Consider the following 16847-nt stretch of genomic DNA (forward strand, 5'->3'; position numbering starts at 1 on the left):
TCACCTCCTCAATGGAATTTTAACATTTATATTGCCACGTGTAGCTCTAGTCATTTGTTGCTCTATCGTATCCCAGGATATACTTCAATATACTTATCCATTTTACAGGATATACTTCAATATACTTATCCATTTTACTGAGGGATATTTGGGTTGTTTCTAATTTGGAGCCAATACAAATAATGCTGGAATAAACTTTCTCATTAAGTATTTTGGTGCATATGTGAAGCACACATTTCTTCTGGGTATATAACTAGGAATGACAGTGCTGGATAACAGGGTACAGGTATATTCAACTTTATTTCTCCAGACTGGATATACCAACTTACAGTCCTATCAACAGCAAATGAGGATTCTGTATAATCTGTACGCTTGCCAACATTTAGTATTGTGACATTTATAAACATTTTAGCCATTCTGGGGAGTGTTTTAAAACTTATGGTTTTAATATGCATTTCCTTGATTAGTAATGAGTAACTTTTCATACTTTGATGGTCATTTGGGCATACACCCTTAAAATGAAGCACCTATTCAAGACTCCTACCCATTTTTTTATTGGGCTGTCTTTTTCTTAGTAATTTTTAAGTATTATTTATATATTCTGAATAGAAGTGCTTCCTCAATTATCTGTTGTAATATTGCTTACCCCTCAAAGGCATACCTTTTTACTCTCCTAGTGGTGTCTTTTTAGTAACACATGGTGCTAATTTTAGTGTAATCCAAACAATCTCTTCTTTTATAATACTGTCTTTTGTGTCAAAGCATTAAATGGTTCTCTACTCAAGATACAGAGATATTTGCTTACATTAAGTTCCAGAAAACTGTTTTCTTTTCACATTTAGAGCCACAATCCAGAATTTACTTTTATACATGGTATGATGTCTAGGTTCATGTGTCAACTTGGCCAGGTGATGGTGTCAAGGTGTCTAGTCAGGTAAGCACTGGCCTAACCTAACTATGAATCCTGAGCAAACATTGCAGGCCACTGGTAAACCCCTCCCTAAAAATTATAGGCTCCATCCCTCAACAATGAACACACAAAATCCCACTGTCACAAATTTATCACTTATTTAACACTGCAAAAACATTTGTGGCTGGTTAATAAACTAGAAGACTGGTTTATTAAATCATCCATCAATTGATTGCACCTGAGACTGATTACATCAACGAAGGGTGCATCTTCTGCAATGAGAATTCAATCAGCTGGATTTAATCCAATCAGTTGAAGACTCTTAAGGGAGAAAGAGAGAGAACCTTCTCTGGCTAGCCAGCATCTCCTGAGGAGTTCAATGAACACCTTCACTGGAGTTGCCAGTTTGCTGCCAGTTTGCTGCCTGCCCTACAGAATTTGGATTCATGCATCCCCACAGTTATGTAAGATACTTTTATGAAATCTTATACTTACTGGCATCTCTTGTTGTTTCTCTTTCCCTAGAGACCCTTATCTAATACACATGGTATGAAGCATTATTTATTGAAAATAATGTCCTTTTTCCACCAGTTTATAGTGCAAATTAGGTCATAAAGCAAAAAGCCACTGATGCATAGTCTATTCTGGATTCAAACCTGTATACACTATGAAGTAAGGGTAAAGATTTACTTATTTCTTGTATCAATATAAAATAACCAACACCATTTATTTTACCTTTTCTCCAATGCAACTCTGTTACAAAGCACATGGCCTTAAATGTCTCTCTTAAATTCTAGTAATGCTTTGCGCCTTATAGCCTACTTTGTCTGCTATTAATATGGCTATACCAGCTTTTCTGATTGGTGCTTACCTAATGTGGTGGCCTGAAGGCATGTACCCCAGAAAAACATGTTTTTAAATTTAATATATTCCCATGAATCCATTGTAAATACGACCTGTTGATGAGGTTACTTCAGTTAAGGTGTGGTCCAGGATAGATCTTAATCCTATTACTAGGTAATTCAGACTGACAAAAAGAAAGCCACAGAGGCAGTAGCCAGAAGCTGAAATCAACAGAACCCAAAAAAGAAAAGGGAGAAGAGAGAGGCTAGAAAAGGCCTCCATGTGCCTTGCTATGTAACACGCTAAGGACTGAGGATCACTAGCAGCCAGCCCCAGAATGTCACAATTTTCAAGAAGAAAGCTTCACCTTGATGATGCCTCAATTTTTACTTCTCCCTAACCTCAAAACCATGAGCAAATAAATTCTCATTGTTTAAGCCAAACTACTGCATGGTATTTGCTCAAGTCAAGGAAACTAAAACAGATTTTGGTAAAAGGAGGAAGGTATGCCTTTGTCCATCATTTCAACACAATCCTTCCTGAATCTTTATCATTAAGTTATGTCTCATTAGCAGTATATCATTGAGTTTTTTCTTTTCTAACCAGTTTAACAATCTTTCTTTTAATTGAAACATTTCATCCATTTATAACTACTGATATATTTGCCATCTTACTATTTGCTACTCGTCTTGCCTGGTCTATGTTCCATTTTCTCTCCTTTGCTGCCTTCTTTGTATTAATTTTTTTTATTTCATTTTTCCCTTTCCATTAGCATATTAGTTATACATTTTGCTATTTTTAGTAGTTACTCTAGAAATTACAACATACATCCTTGACTTATGAAAGTCAAATATAAGGACTTTTTCCTACTGCCTTAATGTTTTAACTTCATTTGTACCACTGCTGTCTAAAATGCTATGTTGTTCTGCTTTTATTTCTATGAAAACCCACAAGACATTATTATTGTTGCATAAAGTCAATACTTAGAGTAACCCATGTATTTCATATTTCTGTTCCCCTTCATTTCTGTATCTCTACCCTCATATTTGGAATTATTTCCCCTCTGCCTGAAGAACATCCATTCAAGTAGGTGTGAACCCACTGTAAATAGGACCTTTCAAAGACGTTATTTTTAAACTGTGGTCCGAATGAATCAGGCTGAGCCTTAATCCTATTACTGGAGGCTTTATGAAGAGCAAGCCACATGGAAAAGAACTGGAAGTCAATAGGAAGAGAAAAAAGACATCGCCATGCGCATTGTCAAATAACAGAAAAGCCAAAGGTGCATAGCATATTTGGGGAACGGAGTGTGATTGGTGTATTTAGTGATGAAAACGGGGAAAGATGATACCAAAAATGTAATTTGGAAGTCAGTTCCTGGAGGGCTTCAAAGTTTAGACTTTTGATTCTGATCTGAAAGATAACTAAGACACTACAAAAATAATGAAAACATAATTTTTAATGTTGTTTTCTTATACACTATTTGAAATAAATATGATCAAATACTACAGCCTCACTGAAGTTATGATTTAATTTTTAAATGAATGTACATTAGTATCAAGTTGAATAAATGCTTAATTTCCTATTCATTTTGAAGTATTCTCTCCCAGAGAGCTCCAAGCATTGCAAAGTAAATACTTAACGCCTGTTCAAAATGAGCGTAAAGGACTCAACGTTGCTGTTTTCATTTGAAAGGAAAAAATTATTTTTCCAGAGTGGAAGAATCTGCCTCACCTTTTTCTTCAGACTTTATAGGAAAATTCTTCTTTTCTGCAGCGAACAGCTCAGGTTTTGGAGCTGGGGGAAAAAATAAGTTATACCTTTTTTTTTTTCATAGTTTTAGAAGACATTTACAATAATAAAAGGAAAAAGTTAGTTAAAAAAAATAGCATCCAATGAAAGCATGGTTTAACAGAAAAAACAATGTAACAGAATGTATAGTGGCCAATGGCTACTATAATTAACAGTAGAGCTTTATAATAAGCCTCCAACATCAACTTTTTATAAAAATTATTTTTAACTTCAGCGTTCCTTGCTATAGGATTAAGGTCAGCAAATACAAAGCTGAAACCATTGGGGAGAAACTTGGATTACCCTAAAGAGCAGTAAATCTTTCAAATAATAAAATACTGTACTGCACTTTCATAAAAATCAGAAATTTGGACAGTGTTTATGGAAATAGGGAATCAGATTATAGATCTTTAAATGTGGAAGATACTTTCATGTGTAATTTATTCAATTATTTGAAAAAAAATACCTTCTAGTTTGTTTAACCCTTAACACAGTCTCTGAATGAAGAGTAGATAAATAATTAGTATTAGTTCTCTGTTTTACACATTGACATTAGCAAATGGAATTGATCTGAAAAGGCAGAATAGCTAATTGCCCAGGTCAATATACTGTTTTCTAAAACAGGTTTAAACTTGATCAATTTTATAAAATTACATATAACTTTAAGTATCCAAATTATTTTTACTTTTTTAATTTAATTTTTATTTATATTATTTATTTTTATTTCTAAGAATTTTTATACCATTTGTAGTTTCAAAAAATTACTGACAAATATTAATGCAAAGTTTCTCAAAATCAATTTTTATATATTTTGAGAAATTTTCATATAGCACACCACACCTATTTTTTGCTAATAAAAATTTATGGTTTAAACTAGACTGAATTTTATCATTACAACATTTAAATATATGAAAAATAACAAACTGAACAATGTGTTTCTTACATACCTGGGCCCTTAGCAGGAGGTGGTGGTTTCTTTGGTTTCTGTTAAAATAACAATGGCAAAAAAATAAAGCTTTTCATCAAAATTAAAATAAAAATATAATTTTTCCCAGGTAAGAAGTAATTCATCTAACTACTATAGCCAGCTTTACTTTTTTTTTAAATTATAAAGTAATTAAATCTAAGGTTAACTTTCAGTATAGTTGGGGGAAAAAAAAGAAGAAATAAAGCACAGAACAGAAACATTATTTTATTGTACTGTAACACAAATAACTTTAATCTGAATATATAAATCTTGCACCCTCTTATAAAAATTATTCAATAACAACACAAAACACCGTTTTTTAAAAAAATACTGACAAAAGATTCTTTAAAATACTACAATCACTGAAAAACAAAAGCTTACTGGAAAGTCCTTATCCTGTTCATTTATCTGAATAGCAAAATTGTCTGGAAATACTCCTTCTTTACCATTAAGTTCACCCTTCCACCAGCCAGCTTCTCCAGTGTCCTACAAAGCAAAACAAAGAAAAATTACAATTATGGAAATAACTTCAAATGGGGAAAAATTTACAACAAAATAGCAAAATAGTGAATTCCATTATTTTTACAAGGGAAAAACCTAACTAAACAGATCATAAAGTCCTCTAAATGAAAATATTACCTGCATATTACTTTTGGAAGCAGTTAAAATTTAGGTTTCATTTTTTAAAAATAAGTCAATTTAAAAATTCAATCTATAAGGTTAAAAGGTTTTCAGGAGGGGGTTGAAGAGAAGAGGTGAGGGAGGGGAGAAGCGGTAAGCAGAGGAGGGGAGGGAAAAGGGGGAAAGGGGAAGGGAAAAAGCTGAAAGCAGGAAAAGAGGGAAAGGGTCCAGAGGACGGGGGAGGGAGAGAAAAAAGGATTCCTAACTGTATCTTTTCAACACTTTAGTTAACAAAAAAAAAAAAAAAATACACATTTCAGTTGCTTCAGATACTACCAAGATCTTCTACAGTTACTTCCCAAATACTCTCCCCTGCATGAGAAATTAGGTGTCATAAGTTCAAATTATGAATATTAAAAATTACATATACTAAATCATTAGATAAAGTTAATTAAAACACTGGGAAAAGTTTCAAAAATTATCCTACAGGATTATACCAAAAATCAAAGAATTTTTACTTTTCCTATATTACAAATAGTTGTTAGGGTTCTGCTCCCCCTGCAGTACTGTTGGGTTTTCTCTTTATTTTGCCTTAAAATTAATTCCAAATAAATAAAAATCTACTAATTCTTTGAAAGAGCTACATCATTTCCCACAGTATGAAGAATTTAATAACCATTTACATATTGACGCACATTTACATTTTCCTACTGTTCTTTTATTTTTATATTACAAAAAATACTACAAATAGATGAAAAAAATCATGGAAAGGGGTGGAGTGGGAAATGAGAACAGAAACCTAGAGGTGGAGAGTAAACTATAGAGAAAGCAGAATAGAAAAAAACAAAATATCACGGTAACAATCATTCCCAATACACTAATAATAAAACAAAGATAAACAATATAAGTTTGCACCCTCCTAAAAAAAGAATTTTCAGAATACTTACTATGTGCCATGATACAGAAACATATAAGCCCAAAGTCCCAGCTCTTCTAGAGTTTACATTTTAGGGGGAATGTAAGAATTTTCAAAAATACTTCTATGAATAAAACTAAATGATGCGCTGAAAAACTGAGAAATATCTTACCTTACTTATCAGATGGATTATCTCCCCCTCTTTAAAAGTAAGTTCATCTTCATTAGTACCTTCATAAGCAAATAATGTTCTACAATATTCTTTAGCTGAAATAAAGAATGTAAATATAGCTTATACAAATTGATTTGTTCAACAAATACTCAGTAAGCTTCTATTTCATAATTCATCTTAAATTTCAAAATTTCTGTCGCTACTAAATGTTGTTAAATAATAATTTTATTAATTGTTCATTCAAATATTTACTAAGTATTCACTATGTTCTAGGTACAGTTTGTCCTTGTGTTGCTTATAACCAGTAGGATTTAATTACTCAATCAAGCACAACGATGTGATAAATTCTATCAAGTCTAATAATTCTTCTACTATTCCAATACGAAAATCTTATTCAAAAACTTACCTTTAATTTTACCTTCAGTGTCTGTTTTTGTTACATCCACACTCTGAGTTTTGGATCCTAAGGACTGTATGATCAAGGGCTAGAATAGATAAGGATGACATCAACTATTTTAGTTAAAATAAAGGTAGTATTATTCAACAAAGTGTCCATTTATATCTACAGAGCTTTCCTTGAATTGTACTTACAGTGAAATCAGTAAAGGGACAAAATCCTCAGCAATGAAAAAAAAATCTGAAAATCTCCTTTAAATGACAACTCAGAACTACTAAGTTTTAAAACTCCCTATCTTAAGGACAGTAAATATACAGTACTGCCTATTATACATTATGATGATTTATTTTTAGAATCTGTAAAGTAAAAAAGAATGACAGCATTTGAGAACTTACTATGTACCAAGTCCTTTACATAAATTATAACTTAATCTTCACAACAATCTGCATAAAGTAGGCACTATTATTCATCCCTTTTACAGATGAGGAAGCAGTAAAGTAACCTGCCTAAAATAACAATTAAGTCAGTAGTGGAGTCTAGACTTGAACAGAGAAAATCTGACTCCAGAAAGTGTGGTCTTAAACATCAGCACTAACCTGACTCTAGATGAGACAGAGAATTAGAGAAGAAAAAAATGTTTTATACTCCAGTGTTGCTATCTGAATGAAAACTTTAGATAATATTACAACCCTTATAACTGTAGTCCACTAGACATTTTTCCCACCATAACAGAACACAGTAAGTCTTCCATCTGTGTTTCCTTGATTTCTCTCCCCCCAAAAAACATTACCTTGACCTCAGATTTCATTAGTTAAAACCTTAGCACACCTCTAACTTACCTATCACCATGTTTTCTGTTTATCTTCCAAGATACTCACTTTAATTTCTCCCAAATTCTAACCACTTGATGTCACCTACAAACATAGCAAACATTCTCTCTACTTTATCAATTTCCAGATCAGTGACCAAAGTAAGCCTCAAAAGGCCATCACAGAAGGTGATCCTGAGAGTACTTTTATTAATAACTCTAAGTAGTGGATATTTTTAATTGTGATTGTAAGATTACTAATATAATCATTAATCAAATAAAGTTATTCAATATAATCATAAGCTTTGGAGTTGGAAGGGGTCCCAGATCATCTTGTCTAATGTATCTCCTAATGGAGGAAGTGTTCTTCCAACGTTCCTAGCAGCTATGATTGTACAGAACACCACCAAAAACCACGAGAACTCTAATCTTTACCTGAATTCCTTAAAACCAAGAATCAATTAGGTCCCATAATCAGAGCTAGGAGAAGATGGGGCAGAAAATTTAAATTCTCATTCCTGCACTCTACTCCCTATTACATGAGGAAATATGTATTAAGCTGGGAAAGAAAAAAACATTGGAAACAACCACCTTCGAATATACTTGGTACATAGTATGTACAAAGGACTTGGTACATAGTATGTACAAAGGACTTGGTACATAGTAAGTAAGAATATAGTTCACTAACCAAAACACAGTGCTTATAAATAAAAAGTACAGGGAATAAGTACAAAAAAACAACCTCCTAAAAGTCATGGGAAGTCTTAAGTAATCAGTCTGAATGTATAGGGTTTTTTACATAAAGGATTTTGAAGGCTTTGAAATAAATAGTCTAAAGATTATAGATATTTTCTCCTAAAATAAAAACTTAAGGGTTTATTTTAAAGCTTCTTATTAGATTTTATAATATACGGTATAGTCATTGTGATTCATTTCACAATGCAAATGAAACGCTAATGAAAAATAAAATTCTCCATAAATTCAGTAAAGGAAATTAGTAAATTTAACCACTGCTGACATTCCAAAAGAAAGTTAACTAGTACCTAACTAAATGAATCTCATTGTGAAATTTCTTTAAAATGGTCCATTTTAGGTCTACTGCAAATTTTTTTTAAAAGAGTATATAATCAGTTTAAGAAGGCAAAAAAATAAAAAATAAAAAACCCACATACTTTTTAAATTTTTATTTATAATATAACTAAAATTCTGAAACTTCCCCTAAGGAAAGTATATATTAAAACTTACCAGAGAACAAGCATATTTCATGAGATTCAAACATAAAACATTAAAGTAACTACAATAAATCTGAAAACAGTTTCTCACAACATTCTCATTCAAAAATAAATTTAAAAAACCATCTCAAAAAAAGGAAATGTGACATTACTGCAAATTGGCTTTTACATTTAAAAAATAATGAGGGAATGGGTGCATTAATCTAAGTAAAATTCATCATTACTACCTTTTCTGTTTTTTTCTCTTCTGTTTCATTACTGGATGTTCTTCTTCTAAGTTTCACAGAGCCTTCTTTAAAAATATCTCCAAACCCAATTCCTCGAATTTTCTTTGGTTGTGCAGTTGGTCCAGATGCAGTTTCACTCCCATTCCCCAGAGAGGGTAAAGGTGAGGTAGGCCCAGTCAAAAAAGTTTCTAGAAGAATAATATGGTTTTGAAGAATGACACCTAGAATTTAGAAAATGTTTCAAAACCTTCCATAATGTCTACAATCTATATCTCCTAATCAAAAACTGCAAAACAACAAATTATGACCAAGTATTAAAGCACTCAAGAGAGTCAGATTCATTTGCTATTGATTTTTTTGCTGTTGTTTAAAACTATAAAGCTTTAGATATCAAAGTACAATATTAATTAAGCAATCCAGGAAATCATATTACAGAGGGTCTTTAAGAAGAGCACATCAAAATACTACTTTTGGCCAAAGAAACCATAATAAGAATGAAATGTTAAAAAGATAAAGGAAAATCATTTAAAAAGTTACATGGTAGAGGGGGCAAGATGGTAGCATACAGAGGAGTGGAATTTGGTCAGTCCCCTGGAGCAACTAATAAGCAATCAGGAACAACTAGTAAATCATTTGGAATAACTGCTGGGGGACAACTGTGACTGTCCATATGTCCTAAACCAACCTGGATTAGGAGGAATACCTGAGATCGCAGCATAAAATCTGTAAGTAAAAACCGTGGAACCATGCCGGGAGCCCCCCCCCCCCCCACAGCAGGCTGAGATGCAAAACCTCACTGTGGCAGAAAGCAGCACTCTCTGAGCAAGCGAATATAGCTCAGCCCAGCTCCAAATACTGTTTTAATTAACAAATGTGAACTGCTGAATACAAGCTACAAACCCCCAATAAGCAGACAGAGGCTTTTAGGGATGAATGATCTTAAAGCGGCGGAGGACTCCTCTGTTCTGGGAGGGGGAGCCCAGAAGACCAGGTATACTCTGATTGACAGGAGAAACTGGGGAGCCATGGACTGGCTCTGAAAGGGGACTTTCTATCCCTTTTTCTCTGTCTCAACTTGTGGGGCTCAGTGGAGAGAGCCTTGGCCATTTTCAGTTTACAGTGCTCTGACCCAGACAGGGATGGAGATAACAGCACCAGAGAGACAGAGGAGCTATTCCAATGCAGATGATAACTCCCTAGGGAGTATATTTTCCCTGAGAGAAAGGGAGTGGGGCCCAGCTCTACTACCAGTCTCCCCTTCAGAACCAGACCCCAGAGGCTCCTTACACCAGTCAGAAGCAACAGGCTCACAGGAGCCACATGTTGGGCAGATTAGGAAAAACACAGCAGCTAGAGACCTCACAGCAAAGTCTGTCAATCTCTAAGACACACCCACAGGGAGACTTGAAACTGAATATAACCCCATTCTTAGATCTGAACCTGTTCTGGCCTGGGAAAATCTGATTGGGTAACCAAGGAAATCAGATGTCTAGAAAAAAGAAAACTACAACCTACACTAGGAAAAACAAAGATATGGCCCAGTTAAAGGAACAAACTTACACCTCAATCAAGATACAGTTGAGATATTGTTTCACCTTAAAGAAATAATCTTTTAAATATTTTCAAAGAAATATGCTAAATCAAATAAAAAAACAAATCAAAGAGTTCAGGGAAGATACGGCAAAAGAGATGAAAGCTATAAAGAAAACACTAGGTGAACATAAGGTAGAAATCAAAAGTTAGAAAAAACAAAAGGCAGATTCTATGGAAATGAAAGGCACAACACAAAAGATGAAAGACACAAGGGAGACATAAAGTAGCAGATCTCAAGAGGCAGGATAAAACATTCAGGAACTGGAGAACAAGACACCTGAAATCCTACACACAAAAGAACAGATAGGGAAAAGAACGGAAAAATATGAGCAACGTCTTGGGGAATTGAATGACAATGAATGTACGTGTCATGGGTGTCCCGGAAGGAGAAGAGAAGGGAAAAGGGGCAGAAGCAATAATAGAGGTAATAATCAATGAAAATTTCCCATCTCTTATGAAAGACATAAAATAGATCGAAGAAGCGCAGCATACCTCAAACAGAATAGATATGAATAGACCTATGCCAAGACACTTAATAATCAGATTATCAAACATCAAAGACAAAGAGAAAATCCTGAAAGCAGCAAGAGAAAAGCGATCCATCCCATACAAAGGAAGCTTGATAAGACTATGTCGGATTTCTCAGTAGAATCCATGGAGGCAAGAAGGAAGTGGGACGATATATTTAAGATACTGAAAGAGAAAAAACACCAACCAAGAATCCTATATCTGGCAAAACTGTCTTTCAAAATATGAGGGAGAGTTTAAAATATTCTCTGACAGATAATGACAGAGCTTGTGAACAAGATACCTGCACTACAGGAAATACTAAAGGGAGCACTACAGACAGATAAGAAAAGACAGGAGTGAGAGGTTTGGAACACAATTTTGGGTGATGGTAGCACAGCAATGTAAGTACAATGAACAAAGATGACTGTGAGTACAGTTGAAAGAGGAAGGTTAGGAGCATGTGGGACACCAGAAGGAAAGAGGAAAGATAAAGACTGGGACTGTATAACTAACTCAGTGAAACCTAGAGTGTTCAACAAGTATGATAAAATGTACAAAAATGTTTTTACATGAGGGAGAACAAATGAATGCCAACCTTGCAAGGTGTTAAAAATAGGATGGTATTAGGGAAAAAAATACAATTAATGCAAACCAGAGACTATAGTTAACAGAAACATTGTATTATGTTTCCTTTAATGTAACAAAAGCAATTTACCAAAGCTAAATGCCTATGAGAGGCAGACATAGGGAGGGGTATGGGACTTTGGCATTAGTGATGTTGTCTGACTCTTGTATTCTACTTTAGTTTAATTCTATCTTTCCTTTTGTTGCTTTTTAGCTGTCATGTTTTTTTTTTCTTTCTTTCTTTTCCTTTTGTCTCTCTACCTTCTTTGACTCTTCCTCCTTCTTTGTGGAAGAAATGGAGATGTTCTTATATAGATAGCGGTGATGGTGAATACATAAATATATGACTATACAGGGAACCTTTGATTGTTTACTTAGGACAGAATGTATGGTGGGTGAACAAAATCATCTTAAAAAAAATGGGCTGATGAAGAAACCTTGAAGGCACTATATTGAGTGAAATAAGTCAGACACGTAAGGACAAATATTGCATGGTCTCACTGATAAGAACTAATTATAATATGTAAACTCATACACATGAAATATAAGTTACCAGGGTATAGCATGAGGCTAAAGAATGAGAAGCGGTTGCTTGTTATGAGCAGAATGTTCAACTAGGTTGAGCTTCAGTGTTTGGAAATGGACAGAGGTGACGGTAGTACATTATTGTGAGATAACTAACAAACAGTGCTGAAAGGTGTGTGAAGGTGGTGGAAAGGGTAAGCTTAGAGTCATGTATGTCACCAGAAGAAAAGTTGGGGGTTAAAAGCTGGGAATGCATAAACCAGTCAATCTTGTGGTGGACAATGTCTGTGATTAACTGTACAAATATTAGAAATCTCTTTCATGAACTAAAACAAATGTATGACAGTATAACTACAAGTTAATAATAGAGGGGTATATAGGGAAAAAATATATACCTATTGCAAACTATGTACTACAGTTAGTAGTATTTTAACATTCTTTCATCAAAAGTAACAAATGTACTATACCAATACTATAAGTAAATAATGGAGGGGGGTTGGTTAGGGGTATGAGAGGATTTGAGTTTTCTTTTTTTTTTTTTTTTTTGGTCTTTTATTTCTTTCCTGGAGTAATGAAAATGTTCTAAAAATTGAAAAAAAAAATAATTGTGGTGATGGATGCACACCTGTATGATGGTACCGTGGGCAGTTGTGCACTCTGGATCTTTGGATAATTGTATGGAATGTGAACAATCTCAATAAAATTAAATTTTAAAAAAAGTTACATGGTTCAAATGTGATCAAAGTTCGGGTGACTTCCTGAATATAAAAACTGGGACTATTAACAACTTTCATTTTAAAAAAGCCAACAGATCAAGACAAGACCTGTCATTTTAAATCAGGATGAAGTAACTTAAATCTAATTTTAAAGCAACTAATAAAAATTTAAGTAATTTTTGAGAAAGTTTAATGTTATATGTGGAATACAACTGTTTTTACATTCTTGCAAGGGTTCTTATTTATAGGCATCAATGAGTACACAAACATCCCCATGGAATACTGTGCAGGTTTTATCAGCATACTTTTCTGGATAAAAGGCCTCAACTTTTATCAGATTCTCAAAAGGCCCTACGATTTAAGAAATGTAAGCAAATAATCCTACAGTAAATAACCTTAAGAAAGTCTCAGAAAAACTTCAGATCAGAAATAAAGAGTGGGGAAAAAATATGACATTGATTCTGCTGAAGTAAAACAATAATAATAATAGTAATATGGGTGATAATAAAAATAGTAGCTACCATTTATTCAGGGATTATTCTGTGCCATGCATTTTGCGAGGCACTGAACAAGAATTAACTCATCTAATATTCGGAACCACCATCAGCTTAACCTTAAACACCATTACTCCTCATTTTAAAGATGAGTAAATTGGGGCATAAAGATGTTAACAACCTTTCCCAAAACCATACAGGTAGTAAACAACAAATCCAAAACTTGAACTGAACTATAGATGACCCCCAAACCACCATCTTATTATATTTTAATATAAAGTCTCTCACAACCAAAAAGCCTTCAATACACAGATTTGAGAATATTTCAGTAGTGAATTACAGAAACAACTTTTATGGACTTAAGATATATAACACCAACAAGTACAAGATGATCCATCTAACTACTTTCAATATGAGTTTAGCCACATGGAGGATTGAGGGGAGTGTATGCATATGTATGTATATATGTATGTATGTATGTATATATTTTTTTCCAAATCAACTTTGAGGGAATACAATATACAATAAAATAAACATATTAAGTAGACAGTTTATTAATTTGACAAATTTATGTGCCATGTATCCACAACAATCAAAATACAGAACATTTCTGTTACCCAAAAAGGATGCTTGTACCCCATCCCAGTCAGTCCTTCCTGCCCCAGCTTCAGGAAACCTCTGATCTGCAATCCATTACAATTTGCTTAAAAGTCTATGAAGAGTTGTTCAGTCCTAGATTGTTGTATTACTTGAAAGCAGTGGTTCTCAACCAAACACAATTTTGTGCCCTAGGGAACATGTGGCTGTGTCAGTTTCGGTTCTCAAAACCTAGTGATACTGACATCCAGTGGGTAGAGGTCACAGATGCTACTAAACATCCTATGTGCACCAAACAGCCCCTGCCATGAAGAATGATCTGGCCCAAAATGTCATCAGTACCCAGACTGAGAAGCCCTGCTTTAAACAGAGCTTAAAATTTTTTCCGATAAAAAGTAAGTTACTTGCATATTAGATTGATTCTTCCAAAGTTTGTTTTTAAGCTTTTTAGGGTAGGACTAGGGCTAACTTAGCCCCACTTCTAAGGCGTCACCCTTCTGAGATCTCTCCTGAATTGCCTATGTATTCAGTAAAGCCTCTCAAATGTGGATGGAGGAAACAAAAAAAATTCTTAGTCCTGTATGAGCACTGGGAATTAATTCCCAGTAATTGTTCTTTCTTCACAATTTAAGTTGTTCTTGTCTGGCCGCATGAGATTTCACCCTACACATGCACAGATTGGTATTCAGCCAAACACTCAAGAGGACTCCTTAAGTACATTCCTGGAGCTCTTTCTCTGTACAGCTCTCTCCTCAGGTATTTTCTCCATAAATTCTCATTGCCTTGGCTACCTTAACCTTAATCTCTGTCTCCTCAACTCAGCAAAACTGACAGCCTTCCATTAGGGTTTTAACTTTCTGCACCACAGTCCAAAAATTATCTCCAGGAAAAAATTTAGACAACGGCAATTGTTTCTTTCCCAGTCCTATGTTGCCTATTGTCTGAAAATTATTTCTTTCCTATGTTTTGTTCAATTTTCTAGATGTTTATAGTGGAAGAGTAATTTCACACTGTCTTGTTTTCTAACTGCTAGAATTAAAAAATATATTTGTTTTATATAGAGAGTTTAAATAATCAGCTTGTCAGGCAAAACAATATTCAGGCACAGATTTAACATCTGAGGTACTTACCTAAGAGGACTTTTAAAGTGAAACAATCTGTGGCATTAATACCCATAGATGGATAAGATAAAAGGCAACTTATGCAAATGATTCTAAGGCACAATTTTCAGTTTCAGATTTTTGATTATGGCTACAAAACACAAATTCTGTTTTGGATTTAGTGATTGTGGTCTTTACTAGAGCCACTAAAATATATATCATTAAATTAGATGCCTAGATACTGAAAATATCCAGTACTAACAGGATGATTATTTTTGGCTCATGGGAAATTGCCAAAACTACCACACTGGCTATTAAATCAATAGTTCGAAGGCAGCATAGCATAGCAGTAAAGCACAGGGACTCTAGGGCCAAATCCTGTTTATTCATAAATCACTTCCTCCACTGTCTGTGCCCAGTTACTTCAACTGTAAAATGGGGATGCTTCATAGGATTGCTATGAAGATGAAACTGACTGATTCTTGTTAGTGCTTAAAACAGTGCCTGTCTCCGTACCTACTATTTTTAAAGAGTCTGGAGCATGCATGATTGAGAACGATTCAAGTACGCAAGAACAAGATCACACAGGCCAAACATCTGTGAGACAAAAAAAAAAAAAAAAAAAGAAAAAAGTATTAGCCACAAGGAAGAAAGAAAGGGGGGAGGGAGAATGAGATGAAATAGCCATATGGTAGATTTAATGTTTTTATATCTATATGCTATATCCATCAGCTTTTTCTTGAATTACTAAGCTTGTAAAGAAATTGCATTTGCATTTTATTTATGGCACTGTCAGGCATAAAACACAGCAGCATGGCTTCTTTCTATTAAGCCTAAAGATTAGATTTCCTTACTTTTTGTTCCATTTCCTTCCTTCCCTCTCTCCCTCTCTTGTTAAATATCTAAAAGCAAAACCAACTGATAGAGTGTATGTCCATATAAAGTGACTTAAAAACAAAGAAGAGTTCCAAAGTATAATTAGTTATTGGAAGAAACAAATGGAAACATATGTGACCTGCACTGAGTGATAAAGAAAAATAATGCAAAATAGAAACCAAATAAAACTGCAAAGCATTTAATAGGAAAATCCTAGTTCATCATTAAAGTGAATGGGGGGAGGGGGTGGAAACTAATGCAGACCATTTTACTTAACAAAGTAAAACACATAAGCCAAGTGGAAGGACCTGGAACCTACTAAAGATGCTAGCATAAATCCCTCCTCTTTTTACTCAAGAGGAATATCATTCACTAACATTCAAAGATGTTTAAGATGTCTCTACATCTTCTGAAAAAAAAGTGTGTGTGTGTATTTTAACTGCCTTTAACTGTAAAGATTCTGAGAAGAATCTTTACAAAGAGTATCTGGATATAACAGCAACCTACAAAGACCCATAACCTTCTACTAGCAAAAGCATCAAAGCCCCAAAATAATCTTCCTTACAACGCTGCTCAAAGAAGCAAGGAGTTCAAGGTGAATGCACACGTGGGATTACAGAACTAAGGTAAATTATGCACCACCTTAACTCCTGAAACTAAGCTGCAGACCACCAAATTTCTACCCATCAGCTTGGACACAACCGACCTATACCACCATTCCCCAAGGATCCTGTGTACCAGTGGCAATAAACATTTTCTTCTTCTGTGGAACCTGAATAATCAAATGAAACCTCAGGTAACTCCTCTAAGAGAATAAAGTCTACCACAAGAGACTGAAATACATCGCTATAGCAGCCCAGTGAAGCCTAGAGGGATGGAGGGTACAAAATGTTTATGAACCCCTGATGGGGCTTTTTCAGTCTCCTAA

At 34.3% G+C, this 16847-nt stretch overlaps 1 protein-coding gene across 3 annotated transcripts in view; it reads right to left on the reverse strand.

Moving 5' to 3' along the window:
* Window positions 1–16847, reverse strand: part of LOC119539768 (CD2 associated protein) — a 180297-nt gene that overhangs the window by 34576 nt on the left and 128874 nt on the right. For 2 of the 3 annotated variants that reach the window (XM_037843534.1, XM_037843533.1), the window contains 6 exons: window positions 8885–9072; window positions 6627–6705; window positions 6221–6315; window positions 4893–4997; window positions 4492–4528; window positions 3488–3550 (listed from right to left, as the gene is read on the reverse strand). In XM_037843534.1, coding sequence (XP_037699462.1) covers window positions 3488–3550; window positions 4492–4528; window positions 4893–4997; window positions 6221–6315; window positions 6627–6705; window positions 8885–9072 — 567 coding nt within the window. Of the gene's footprint in view, window positions 1–3487; window positions 3551–4491; window positions 4529–4892; window positions 4998–6220; window positions 6316–6626; window positions 6706–8884; window positions 9106–16847 lie in introns of all 3 variants that reach the window. The other variant, XM_037843532.1, reaches the window with a different exon arrangement.

The sequence above is a fragment of the Choloepus didactylus genome, chromosome 7 (assembly GCF_015220235.1).
Source record: "Choloepus didactylus isolate mChoDid1 chromosome 7, mChoDid1.pri, whole genome shotgun sequence".
Taxonomy (NCBI): Eukaryota; Metazoa; Chordata; class Mammalia; order Pilosa; family Megalonychidae; genus Choloepus; species Choloepus didactylus.